This window comes from Impatiens glandulifera, chromosome 7 (assembly GCF_907164915.1).
Source record: "Impatiens glandulifera chromosome 7, dImpGla2.1, whole genome shotgun sequence".
In the NCBI taxonomy this organism is placed as follows: Eukaryota; Viridiplantae; Streptophyta; class Magnoliopsida; order Ericales; family Balsaminaceae; genus Impatiens; species Impatiens glandulifera.
Window position 1 is genome coordinate 47,062,783 of NC_061868.1, and position 13,693 is coordinate 47,076,475.

Genomic DNA, 13,693 nt, shown 5'->3' on the forward strand with positions numbered 1-13,693 from the left:
TTTTTTTTTTCATTTCGTTATTTTTCTTTCTCTCTCTTTTCTCCACTCCGCATTCTCTCTCTCAAAGGCGACAAAACTCTAAACGAACACATCATACAGATCGACGACTAAAATCTGTTATAATATCATGTGTTCATCATATGGATCGATTTATGTTTTATTTCCATTATGTTCATCTTCAAACCCTAAATCATGAGTTGTTCTTATTGTTCATCTTGTTTATATTGGTTGTTAATCTCGTCGATTATGATATTTGCAGATGATGTTCTGAATCGGTTCCGTTTTAGGGAAGATTCGTGTGATCTCGCAAAGCGGCACGATGGTCACGCGAAACGGCACAATCGTCACGCGAAGCGATGAGAATTTCCTTATCAAAAAGTTTTCCCTGTTTACCCGTGTCTGTAATGTTAGGCGTTTTGTTTTACCTTCTAACTCGGTTTTTGTTGGAAGTTTCGTTGTTCAATGTTCTTTGCATCTTTTGATATTCTAAGATTATTTAGAAAGACAACTGTTTAAGGTGATTAATAATACATTTGTTTCTGTTGTATCTTTTTCACTGATTTTAGTTGATGATTATCTAATTGTTGGATTATCTTAAATTTGGTTCTTTGTGACAATTGTTTTTTTGAGCAATTTATAAAGTCTTTTTGTTTTAAATAATCTTAATTACTGTAAATTATAGATTCTTAATTCAAAAATGAGTTTATTTGAAATTAATCTCAAATCGAATGAGATTTACACCTATAGATTGAGACGTAAACAAAGTAGAGAAAAGATTGATAGAGTTGAAGATATTGTTCATAATATTCAGCGAATCAGCATAACCCTAAACCTATTCAAATAAAATCCCTTAAATACTAAATAAATCCTAGCAAAAGTCTCAACCATGGTTAAGAACTTAATTGATAAGACAAAACCGACAAATAGGCCTGAATATGAGTAGATGAAATCTATATATATATAATGATGCTTAATTTTTAAAGTGTCCGGATTGCCGGGTCGAGAGCTGTGGTTAATTTGGATACTTGGGTCGGATTGTGGGTTGACCCGTTTTTAAATTTAAAACGGTTAAAAATAAAATTAGAAATGCTAGAGGTATGTTTCGAACTTGCAACCTATCAAAACAAGTATAACTCTTTAACCAACTAGGCTACAAAGACTTTATATTATAAATTTAACACCAAATTTGATAAACGCGGGACGTTTTAATATTAATATAAGTTCAACTTTTTAACTAACTAATATATATATATATAATGATGCTTAATTTTTAAAGTGTCCGGATTGCCGGGTCGAGAGCTGTGGTTAATTTGGATACTTGGGTCGGATTGTGGGTTAACCCGTTTTTAAATTTAAAACGGTTAAAAATAAAATTAAAAATGCTAGAGGTATGTTTCGAATTTGCAACCTATCAAAACAAGTATAACTCTTTAACCAACTAGGCTACAAAGACTTTATATTTTAAATTCAACACCAAATTTGATAAACGCGGCACGTTTTAATATTAATATAAGTTTAACTTTTTAACTAACTAATATATAATGATGTTGAATAAATGGATACTTGGGTCGGATTGTGGGTTGACCCACCCATAAATTTAAAACGGTTAAAAATAAAATTAAAAATGTTATCCGTAATTTTTTTCACGGTTTTTTATATTATTACTCGTGCAAATGCACGGGCTAAATGCTAGTATTCTTTAATCAAACAAAAAAAGAAAATCATTTTTCATTCAGCTGAAAAATAATAGGAATCGAATTTGGTATTTTACACCAATCTTAAATCATCATTAAGTATGATCAAAATACTAGCATGAAATTGAACCACCAACAATAGAAGAAGAAAATTAGTTAATTCAAATTGTTTATCAAATCAGTAAAACTGAAAACTAGCCAATTGGCTTTAGCTGCAACAACCTCTCTAAGTACAACTCCGCCATAGCAAATAAATAGATCAGCACTATCAAGTTTTTGCGAAGCGCCACGATGGTCACGCGAAGTGGTACGATCATCACGCGAAGCGGCACAATCGTTACGCGAAGTGCACGATCGTGCCCTTCGCGAGACGAGTGTGCCCTTCGCGAGAAAGTACCGCCCAACTAGAGAAGGGCCCCCATCGCGAGAAGGGACGAGCTTTCGCGAGAATGATATCAAACAACGAATCAAATTATCATCATCGACAAGATGAACAAAATGAACAAAATCATCTGAATTCATTTAAATAAATAATAAAAACAACAAACAGATCGAGGAAGAAGAGTATCAGTTCTCACAATGCTCTTGCTCGTTGTGCTCATGGTGGTGTCCGTCGAAGATCGTCGCCGTGGTTGTCCGTCGTTTAGAGAAAATAGCGGGAAGAGAGAGAAGGAGAACAAGAAGAAGAGAAATAAAAAAAGGCCGAAATTATATTAAATAGTAATGGTATTATGAACTTTTCACACTTTTTCTCCTTGCGTGACAAGATGACCCATCGCGATAAGGGTATTTTTGTCATAAAAATATAAATTGGTCATCAACGCAATTAAAATTATGCGGTGACCAGCGACGCATTTAAGGCATTTTTAGGGTCATTTGCTCAAATTTCCCGTTTGAAATTTGTTTTTTATTTTTATTTTATCATACGAAATATATAAAATTATTTTAATAGACATAATATTTTATTTTGTCTATTTTATTTTATTATTTATAATGATATTTTTTTTAATTTATAAATAATTAATTTATGATTAAATGGATACAATATTTATTTTAATTTATTTAATTTATTTTAACATTTTAAAAATTAGTTTGGGATAAAATGAATACCAACATTTATCTTTTATTTTATTTATTTTGATCATTATTTTTAATTATTGAGGTTAATTACTATAATAATTTTCACGATTAATTCTTTAATTTTAGTTTGGCCTTATTTTAATTATTTTGAATTTATTTACTTAAAAATAATTATTTAAAATTTATAAATTGAGGGTAACATTTTAGTGTTTACAAATATATATTTTTATTTAAAAAGTTTAATATAATTTACGAATAATTAAAAAAATTAAAAAAATAATGTTATGTTTTAAACAAAATATTTAATTTGTTTAAAACAAGTTAAATGAAAATAGGTAAAACAAATTCCCCTCTTTTAGTCTAGCGATAATAAGATGTGAATACTAACATAGGTTCCTAGGTTCGAGCCCGTGCAAATTTTGCGTCTGGTTAAATGGTTCAGTGTTTGCGGGCTACAGACTTAATTCATTGTCTCAATTTTTTTATCTCTCTTCTAGCCTAGCGGCAATAAAAATGTGGATACTAACCCTAAGTTACTGAGAGCCCGTCGGACGATAAATTCTGCGTCTAGTTAAATGGTTAAGTGTGTTTACGGGCTACATACTTAATTCGTTGTCCCATTTTTATCCATTTTCTAGCCTAACATCATTAAAAGGTGAATACTAACCCTAAGTTCTTAGGTTCGAGTCCGTCAGTCGACAAGTTCTGCGCCTAGTAAAATGATTAGGTGTGTTTGCGGTCTATATATTTAATTAGTTGTCTCATTTATTTTAAAATCTATTAAATATAAAAAATTAGATTAATATGTTATAGAATTTTGAAAAGAAGTGATATATTTTTAAAAGAAAAATATATATATAAATATACATGCATGTTATCTTAAAAATACAATAAAAGAAAAAATAATGATTGTAATTATTTTTTTTTTAAATGGTCTAAAAGTTCTTAATAATATTATTTATTTGAATTATTTATTTTTATTTTATATTAAATTAAAATAAAATAATTTTTACTTTTTATTTTATCAATTTTAAAAGTGATTATAATTATGACACTTATATTAAAAAAATAATAAAGATTTTTATAATTTTAACCGAACAAACAAGCGCATTAAATATATAAGTATAAAGGACTATTTAAATTTTGTTCCTATATATGAATATAGTTTTCTCCGGCCATTCCTTGGAAATTACCGACTGAAAGCAAGCGGTTAATACTCGAGGCTAGTGGTTGAGTCTGCCGGAGAAGAAGAGTCTGCCGGAGAAGAACGGAGAGTCCGCCGGAGAAGATCGGAGAAGAGCCTCTTAATGGATAATAACATGCACGAAGAGAAAACGGAAGTGAGAGAAGCTCTTCTACTAGATCAGGGCTCTAACACTAAGAAGGGCGGTTTTCGAACCATTCCTTTCATCATAGGTTTGAACTTACTCTTCTCCTCCATCGATCATCGTTCGATCGCTTGCTTGCTCTTCTTCTTTTTGTTTACAGTTTTGTGTAATTCAATTAGTATGATTTTCAGCTAACGAGACATTCGAAAGAGTTGCCAGTTATGGACTGTCATCGAACATGATAACCTACCTGATGAATGAATACCATTTGGAGATGATTTCTAGCTCCAATATTCTCTATTGTTGGTCCGCCACTACCAATTTATTCCTCGTAATCGGTGCGTACTTCTCCGATTCCCTTGTTGGCCGTTACCGGATGATCGCTTATGGCTGCATTTTCAGCTTCCTGGTAAGTTGTATAGATTTGTTATTGTCTGAATCTTAGTTGATTTGTATGTTTCGCAACTCATGATCTTGAGTTTTTCTCAGAGTAACTGTAGCCTGTAGGGTGCTGCTAATAGGTATAGTAATTTCGAACGAGCTGACTTACAAGATCTTCCTATGATAGGGAACAGTAATTTTGTGGCTGACGGCTATGATTCCACAAGCAAGACCTACTCCATGTGTAGATTCATCCAACAATTGTATCTCCCCAACAATCAATCAACTCATGTTTTTGTGCTCTTCGTTCTTGCTCATGTCCATTGGAGCTGGGGGTATCCGGTCGGCTTCAATGGCCTTCGGCGCAGATCAGCTCCAAGATGATGCACAGAGCTTGAACAGAACAGGTGCCATGGAGACTTACATAAACTGGTACAATGCTACCTCCGCATTGTCAGTTGTGATTGCGATGACATTTATTGTGTATATTCAAGATAACTTGGGCTGGAAAATTGGCTTTGGGGTTCCTTTCGTGCTCATGTTCTTATCAGCCCTTTCTTTCTTCTGGGCTTCCTCTTTGTATGTGAAATCAAAGCCGAATTCCAGCTTGATCACAGGGTTTATTCAAGTGATCGTAGCTTCTTTCAAGAAGAGAAATCTTTCTTTGCCATCCAATGAAAAGGATTTGTTGTATCACCACGATATGAATTCTATACTATCCGTTCCTAGCGAGAAAATAAGGTACACATTTATGATTTGTCCATTCTATTGTCTAGATGCAATTAATTTGATACTCATTATTTTCATATTTGGTCATTGTTCTAAGATTGTTTGCCCTTAGTTCTAAGAAAGCATCCATTCCTTAAGATGCTGTAAGTGGGGATTGATCTTGAGACCTCAAACTCTCAAGTTCAATCTTTTTTACACTTGAGCTAGTTTGGTGATTTGGGTGATAGACCAGCATTAGTTTTCTTTCATATATGTGTTCAACTCATCCAAATTTCAATAGTAAAAAGGCATTTAAGGAGAAGTGATTATAATTAATGATTGGTTCTTGGATGTAGGTTTTTGAACAAATCTTGTATGATCGAAGATCCAAATGAGGACCTTATTAGTCCAAACGGAAGTGCATTAAATCCATGGACCCTTTGCACTGTGGATCAAGTGGAAGCCTTGAAGAAACTAATCATGCTAATCCCTCTTTGGTCCACAGGGATCCTCCTGTCTGTAAATGTCAGCCAACCATCATTCCCAGTCTTGCAGGCCGGTTCAATGGACAGACGCATCACACAAAATTTTGAAATACCAGCCGCATCCTTCTCCTTATTCATGATCATTTCCTTGGTGGCTTGGGTATTGCTATACGACCGCATTCTCATTCCAGTAGCATCTTATATTCTAGGAAGGCCTGCACGGTTGAGCCCCATCACTAGGATGGGACTAGGGATATTCATATCATTCTTATCCGTGGTTGTGGCAGCTTACGTGGAGAGTGTGAGGCGATCTGTTGCAATAAAAGAAGGGCTTGTGGATAATCCGAAAGGTATGGTTCCAATGTCTGCGTTTTGGCTATTGCCTCAACACATGTTGATGGGTGTGGCGGAGGCACTCAATATGGTGGCTCAGATAGAGCTGTATATGTGTGAGTTGCCTAGAGGTATGACTAGCATTGCGGCTAATCTTTCAACCATTTCCATGGGTTTAGGTGGAATATTAGCTAGCTTTATAATGAATAACATTGATGGGATTACCAAAGCAGGAGGAAATGAGAGTTGGGTCTCTAGTAATATTAACAAAGGTCACTATGATTACTTTTATTGGGTTCTTGCTGGCCTTAGTTTGGTTAATGTTTTCTATTTTATGGTTTGTAGTAGGCAATATTATGCCTTTACAAGAGTGAATTGAAAGAGATAATTTTTTTTTTTATTATCTTAAATAGTTATGTAAGAACTGTAACATGACAAAATAAAGGGGAATAATATTCATGTATATCATAACGAATTTTTGTTTGTTCATACCATATTTATTTTTATTCATTATTTTAAAATAATAAAATTTAATTTACATTTTCAAAAGCATTAATCAAACAAATTATACATTTTGAGAAGCGTTATTGATAAAGTTCGTTAATAAAAATAAATGTTAAAAAATATTAATTTTAAAAAAAATAAATTATTGTTAGTATCCTTTAAAATGTCTAGTTTGATTAAAGGTTCTGAAAATATAATATATATTAATTATTGAAAAATGACACTTCTAAGTGCATTTTAATTATAAATTTTATTAATACAAATTTGTAGACACTCATTTTTCACACAAAATTTTATAGTTTATGCTTTTCATAAATCTGAGTCTATAAAATTTTCTTGAATTCATTCACGGACTCATTGCACGATTTATATTAAAGACGATTATTTTTTAAAACAATTGAGTTTTTGAAAATAATTGATTTTGGATTCTTAATAAAGTTAAGGTAGTAATTTGTCTATGTTACAACACTTAGAGAAGTTATTATACTTAAAATATTCAAGGTTTTATTTAATTAATTACCTTGGGTATTTATAAAAAATAAAAATTAAAAAAATTATTTACAAAATATATATTAGCGTTTTTTATAAAATTTCGTTAGGTATATTTTGTTTTCTTTTAATTAGATTAGTTTGTTAGATTAGTTAGATTAGATTTTGCAATTTGATTAAGTTAGTTAGTATTTTATTATAATTATAATTGTTCCTTAGAAATAGGAATAATTAATAATAATACAATTGTTTTTTTTAATTGTTTGTTTTAATTTTATTTCTTTTGTAGGATAAAGGGAAATGGGTCAATCCAAGATCCACATGCAAGATCCGGATCAGATTTGTGAATAGAGATAGGAAGATCCAAATCAAAGGCAAATCAACCCGAAGTAAGGCCAAGGAAAGGATCCAATTGACGGATCCGACCGGTCACCCGACTAATGGACCGACCCATGCCCAAGATTCGACCCATGAAATCAAATGTTAAAAGAGTAAGGTGAAGGCAACGGTCATCTTTTTGATGGTGACAACCACAAATCTTGAAATGACGATTCTATCATGTGCGGTCAAAAGAAAATAAAAGAAGTTGCTAAAAAAGAGGAGGAAGTGGCAAGACAAAAAGTTTCAACGGGTGTAGAAGAAAAGATTGAAGACTTGATTATTTTTTAATTATAAAATTAAAATGACCAAGTATTACATCATTATTAAATAAAGATTAAATCTCATTGGACTGAAAACTTGATTTAGTGACATGTCAAGTGGAGATTCCTCCATTATTTTAAACATTTGTAAATGTTTAAAATAGTTTTCTTTCCAACGGTCAAGTTTGTTAAATGGGCCTTTGGGCCCTAGGGTTTCATAGCTTTGCCTATAAATACCTCTCTTAACACCCTAGCAAAAGGACTTCAACTTTCGACCTTCAATCTTCACCTTCTTCTCTCTCTTTAAACATTAGGCTGCCGAATTAGACCCTACTTTTCTAAAAAAACCTAAGCAAGAGGGTTTTCATTTTTTTTGCAAGGATATAAAGAGTAACCCTTTGTAAGCTCTTTTTCCTTTCTTTTGTTTATTTAAATTTGAATTTGAATTTTACTTTCATTTGATTTTTATTTTCTTTGTACTTTATATTATGCATGATTTCCTTTAAATTTATTGTTTTGATAGGCCTGTAGGTTTTATTTATGTACCTTAATCATGTAAATAAGTAGAATAGAAATAACATGTAAATAAATAAATAAAAAAGCAGAAAAAGTTTTCAAAAATACTACCAAAATAAAAAAAAATGTAAAATTTGCCTTATTTTGCATAGTTGATTTTTTTATTCTTTTAAGTAACTAGATCTAAGGTTTTTTTTTATTTATATAAATGTTTAATTGTATTATTATAATTTTTTTGCAAAGTTTCACGTTAATTGGGATCCATTTGGATCACCAAATAATTTTTTTAGCTAGGATTAGGTGGAAAAACCAAAAAAACAGCAAGTTATTCTACAAGTAGACGCATGTTCTTCAGCCTTCCAGCACTTCTCCTAGGGTCTCGGCGCTTTCCAGACGACGCTTGCTCTGCTCCAGCTGCTGCTGAATCAGACTTCTGACGCTTCGCAGGCGACGCTTGCTGCAGTCTTCAACTTTTTTATTTTTTTATTTGTTTATTTTTTTTATTTCTGCATTTTAGATTTAGGTTTATTTTTTGTTGACATTTTTTTTTATTAGTTAAGAGTTTGTGGCTTGTTTGATCCTAGGTTAGAAAAAAAAATTAAAATTAAATCCTAACTAAAATTGAACTTAGCCCAAACTTAGACATAGAATTTTCTTTAGACATAGGACTTTTTTTATTTTATTTATTATTTTATTATTTTATTATTATTTTTATTATTATTTTTATTTAAATAAAAAAACCCCAAAATACCAAAATAGTAAAATTTTAGACCTTTAAATAATTCACTAAAGTTTCTTAAAAATTAATCTAGACTTAGGCCAATTAATTTTTGATTAATAACTTGCCTAGTTTTGATTTTTAGGATAACTTTATGTGTGAATTATTTGCTCTCGTTTTCTTTTATCTTTGCTTATTTGTTTATCTCATGCAAACTCATTGAATGCTTAAAATGGAAAAATTCTAAAATGTAAAGCGTAAGAATGTTTAAAGAAGTGCCAAAATTAATTAGTAGAGACCTTAGGGGCGTTGTGGGACATAGCGTCTAAGAAACCCTTTCTCACACGTAACCAAACGCCGAACTCACATCTCTTAAATTCCTAATTTTTGAAATTAGGTGGCGACTCTCTAGTCGTGAGGTTAATTAATACTGAAAAAAAGTTAAAAAAGGCCTATGACATACTTCCCATTAAAAAACTCCCAATCTCTCCCAGATTCGACGAGAAGGTAAGATATGGAGTTGTCTATAAAGCCTCGTTTTTAAAACTTAAATTTTTTCAACATTAAAATTAATTCCCCTCACGTTTTCAAAAAAATAAATTTTTTAAAGAGTGCCCAGAATTTTCAAACTAGTTGATCAAAAGTCTTTTTTCTAAAAAAATCGATCACAAAATTTTATTTTTCTAAATAAGAAATAAAATAAACTTATTTAATATAGGAGGAATTGTCAAATTGTGACTGTTTTCTTTATTGAGGGTTAATTGAGATTTCACATATATTTTTTTATAGTCCTTTATCGTTAAAGTCCTTTATCGTTAAAGTTATACAAACACTCGTTTTTTTTTAAACGTCGTTAACATATTTTTTATTATTATTTATAAATAAAGAATTTTTGACTATTAATTAATTGAAATAATCGCTGAAATTTGATAATTAAATTAGATCTTTTATAAATATTACATAGAACTTAAGGTTTCAAAGTTTTTGTACAATTTTACATCAATTGACCCAAATATAAGAAGTTCAATTTTGATGTTTAAGAAAATAGGTCTGAAATCTCATTGCATTTGTATATGAAATAAGATTAATTTATAAATTCATTTAATTAGAGGAGAGAATGTTAAAATAAATTCTTAAATTATGAATCTTTTGAATAATTCTTTAATTATTTTTTTTGAATTTCATAGTTTTAAAAGTTAAAAAATAATATAATGAATTACCTTCCCATTTTTTTTTTTTTATATATTAGTCATTTTAAGGCAATATTTTTTTTTTAATAATATATATTTAATAATATTTTTTTTCTAAAATTAAAATTAATATATATATATAAATAAATAAGAGTAATAATAGATAAGGCTAATTGCAAGGGAAATTTGACGAAATCACTGATAATGTGTGAAATTCGAAAAATGATCCACTTTTTATAAAAAATACAAAAACGACACTTTTGATCTACGAAATGTCCGTCTTACCCCAGACTGTCCCTTTATACACATATTACATATTACGCGTATTATGTAATATGCATAATTACACATATTATGCAGGGTCGGCCCTGGGTTAAGCCCGGCAAGCCCTCGGGCTAGAGCAATCCACTCTCCAGGGCAACCCATTTATTAAAAATAGTAATGTTTTAATTAAATATATTGTAATTTTGAACATAAAATATTGTAGTCTAGTGGTTCTATATAAAAACTTAGAACCTTTATTTGGTTTTGGGTTCAAATCTCATCAAAACCATTTTTTAACTCGACCTAGGGTAACAAAAAATATCGAGCTTTTTTCTAACGGGGACGACTAGGGCAACCCAAAACTCGAGGCTGGCTCTGATATTATGCATATTACATAATACACATAATATGTAAGATTCGTATTTCATAATACGCATATTATAAAATATGCGCAATATGTAAACCTCCTCATTTGGGATTCTCATTCTAAAAAAACGTTCTGACTCACGACTTTCTCTCTCTCCAACTCTAAAAATCCTATCCCTCTCTTCCGCTCCTTTTGCCACAACTCTCCGTTCAAGATCAGAAGCTGTCATGACTCTCCGTTCGTTCAAAACAAGTTGCTGCCACGACTCTCCGTTCGTTCAAGATCAATAACTGTCACGACTCTCCATTCGCTCAAGATCGGCAGCTAAAGATCCACGACTTTTCGTTCTCAAATGGGTATGTAAATATTAATTTATATATATATTTATGTGATTAATTATAGTGTCATTAAAAGACAATTAACAAAATCGTCACTTAAAATCCTAGTTCCGGGATAGTTGGGTTAGCGTCGATGGTACTGAGAAAAAAATGATGTATTGGTTTAATCTTAATTAATTAATTTGATCAAATTAATATTTAATTAAGAAAAAAATAATTTTAGAATTATAAAAATAATTTAATTTTAAAAGGTTGATAATAGAGTGTTTTATTATCCTGGAAAAAGGTTTTCGCTTTATATCCTCCGTGACTCTTAAAAAAAGGTCTTTACTTCATCAATTTTTTTTTACCATTTTATTAAAAAATTAATTTTATTACGTTTTATTTAACTAAATATTTTTCAAGTTCTAGACATATATTGATTTTCGATATTTGTAATTTTAAAATATTATTTAAATATTAATACCTGCTATCTAAAAAAATATCATAATAGGATATTAGAATTTAAAAATAAATTTAAACCGACCTTTTATATTGTTTTCATATTGTTTTAAAATAGTTTAGGGCTTCTGATCGTTACAAATAATTAAAAGTAAAAGCCCCAAACAAACAGGCCATTGGCCAAATATTCGAGCTACAAAATGGGTCAGACTTGCGGGATTGAGCTTGATTTTTCCCGAAGTCAACAGTATGGATGCCTAGTCAACATTAAGACCAATTCTCGGTCGCGTGCGGAATTCTTGGTCGGAGAGAGTGTTTGGTTGGTTTTCTCGATCAAAACCATATCCTGCTGAATTCATCGGTCGGATGTTAGACCTGGTTGGTTTTCTCGGTCAAAAACCAAGCCTTGATAAAATTTCTCAATCGTCCTCAACCTCCAACCGAGATGTTTGTGAAGGTTTTGAGATTTTGCTAGGAGCCTCTGTTTGTTGATCTAGGGGTATGGGGAGCTTCGTTTTCCCATGTAGGACATGTTCGACATCATCCAAATATCTCATTCAACTAGGAAGAAGACGTTGAATAGAGCTTCAACAACTTTTGGGTCAAAATGGGATTTGGATTTTAAAGCTTTGATTTGACATTTAGAGCCTAATAATAATTCCTTATGCTTATTAGAATTAGGAATGATATAAACCATAATATTAAGATTGACTTTTAATTTGAATCAATTTAAAAACTAAACTTTTGATTTTTAAACAAACAAACCTTGATAAATTGATTAATATTGATTCAAAAATATTCGTAACATCATTTAGAATGTGTCAAGAGTCTTTTGGGATCGATGCTCTTGAGCTATAGTTCAAAAACAGAAACCAGGTTTTAATTTTTTTAAAATTAAATTTGGATATTTTTTATTCAACTTGATTTGTTCCAATTGATTTTAATAAAAAGTTAAAATGGTCTTGGGATTAAATACAAATCAAGAGATTGAATGATCGGGCAATATTGATGATTGGTTGAACTGAGAAATAATTCTTTTAGTTTGAATTCACAAGTTAAATTAGAATGCGAATTGAAGTTTACGGCGAGTCTAAGTCACTCTTAAACTATTAATGAAGCTTTTTCTTGATACAGAATTAAGTTTTACATAAGATTTTAAAAATAATTAAAATTTTAAAAAAATTCGATGACAGATTTTGTGAGAACTTGATTGGAGGCTTGAGATTGATTGTATTTCCGTCAATTTTGTCGGGATGTTATAGCCTTCATAAGTCAGTTAAAGCAATAAGTGGATTGAATTTGAGACAAAAGTCATTAATGATGTTTGGTTTTGATCGTCTTCATCCATTTAGATCATAATTAGGTCTATGCTGGTAAGTGAAAGAATCACCAAGTTAGGGTGGTAATTTCAACTTTGAATCAAGTGGATTGGTTGAGTATGAGCCCGAGTTCCACTTTTTAGAAATTTAAAAGTTTCGGCAATATTTATATGTTTGTCACGAGGAAGGAGATGATCCTAGATTGCAGACGCACGTCTGAGCGTTCCGTCTCCGTTAGCGTCTAATGTTTCGTCTGCGTCTGAGCTAACGACATTACCTCGGGCAGGTTGTGTGATGCAAAAGCGCTTGGTTTTCATCAAGTGGGCAACGCGGTAAGTCTCTACCCATTGGATAAAATGAATGCAATATTCACCTCAAATTAATTTGTTTAATTTATTTCGGTAATTATTTTAATTAATCAGGATTAATTAATACAATTATTATTTATTCTAATTAATTTTTTAATTTTCGTTTGACTTTATTTTAATTATTTTGAATTTATTAAAATAATTATTTAAAATTTATAAATTAAAGTGCTAACATTTTAGGACTTACAAATATATTTTTTATTTAAAAAATAATATAATTTAATAATAATTAAAAGAAAATGTTATGTTTTAAACAAATATTTTATTTGCTTAAAACAAGTTAAATGAAAATAGCCAATCAAAACAAAAGAGGTTACATAAAAAAAATATTTTTTTTTGTTTTTATAAAAAGATAAATTTAAATAAAAAAATTCAATTGATTTATTTTAAAATCTGTTAAATAAAAAAATTGATTAATATGTTATAGAACTTTGAAAAGGAGTGATTTATTTTTAAAAGTACAAATAAAAAATATAAAAATATGCATGAACGTTATTGTAAATGTATATAGACATATCTTTATCTTAAA

General features: G+C 30.3%; 1 protein-coding gene across 1 annotated transcript; it reads left to right on the forward strand.

Annotated features, from left to right (window-relative positions):
* The first annotated feature begins 4,029 nt into the window (after window positions 1-4,029).
* LOC124944460 (protein NRT1/ PTR FAMILY 1.2-like) lies at window positions 4,030-6,446 on the forward strand. Its single transcript, XM_047484716.1, has 4 exons — window positions 4,030-4,190; window positions 4,294-4,511; window positions 4,671-5,224; window positions 5,548-6,446. The coding sequence occupies exons 1-4, from the start codon at window positions 4,082-4,084 to the stop codon at window positions 6,386-6,388; spliced, it is 1,722 nt and encodes a 573-aa protein (XP_047340672.1). The 5' UTR covers window positions 4,030-4,081; the 3' UTR covers window positions 6,389-6,446.
* The last annotated feature ends 7,247 nt before the right edge of the window (window positions 6,447-13,693 follow it).

Coding starts and splice junctions, on each gene's coding strand:
- LOC124944460 (XM_047484716.1), top strand. CDS start 4,082: ATGGATAATAACATGCACGAAGAGAAAACGGAAGTGAGAGAAGCTCTT. Junction 4,191..4,293: donor AACCATTCCTTTCATCATAG/GTTTGAACTTAC, acceptor TATGATTTTCAG/CTAACGAGACATTCGAAAGA. Junction 5,225..5,547: donor GTTCCTAGCGAGAAAATAAG/GTACACATTTAT, acceptor TCTTGGATGTAG/GTTTTTGAACAAATCTTGTA.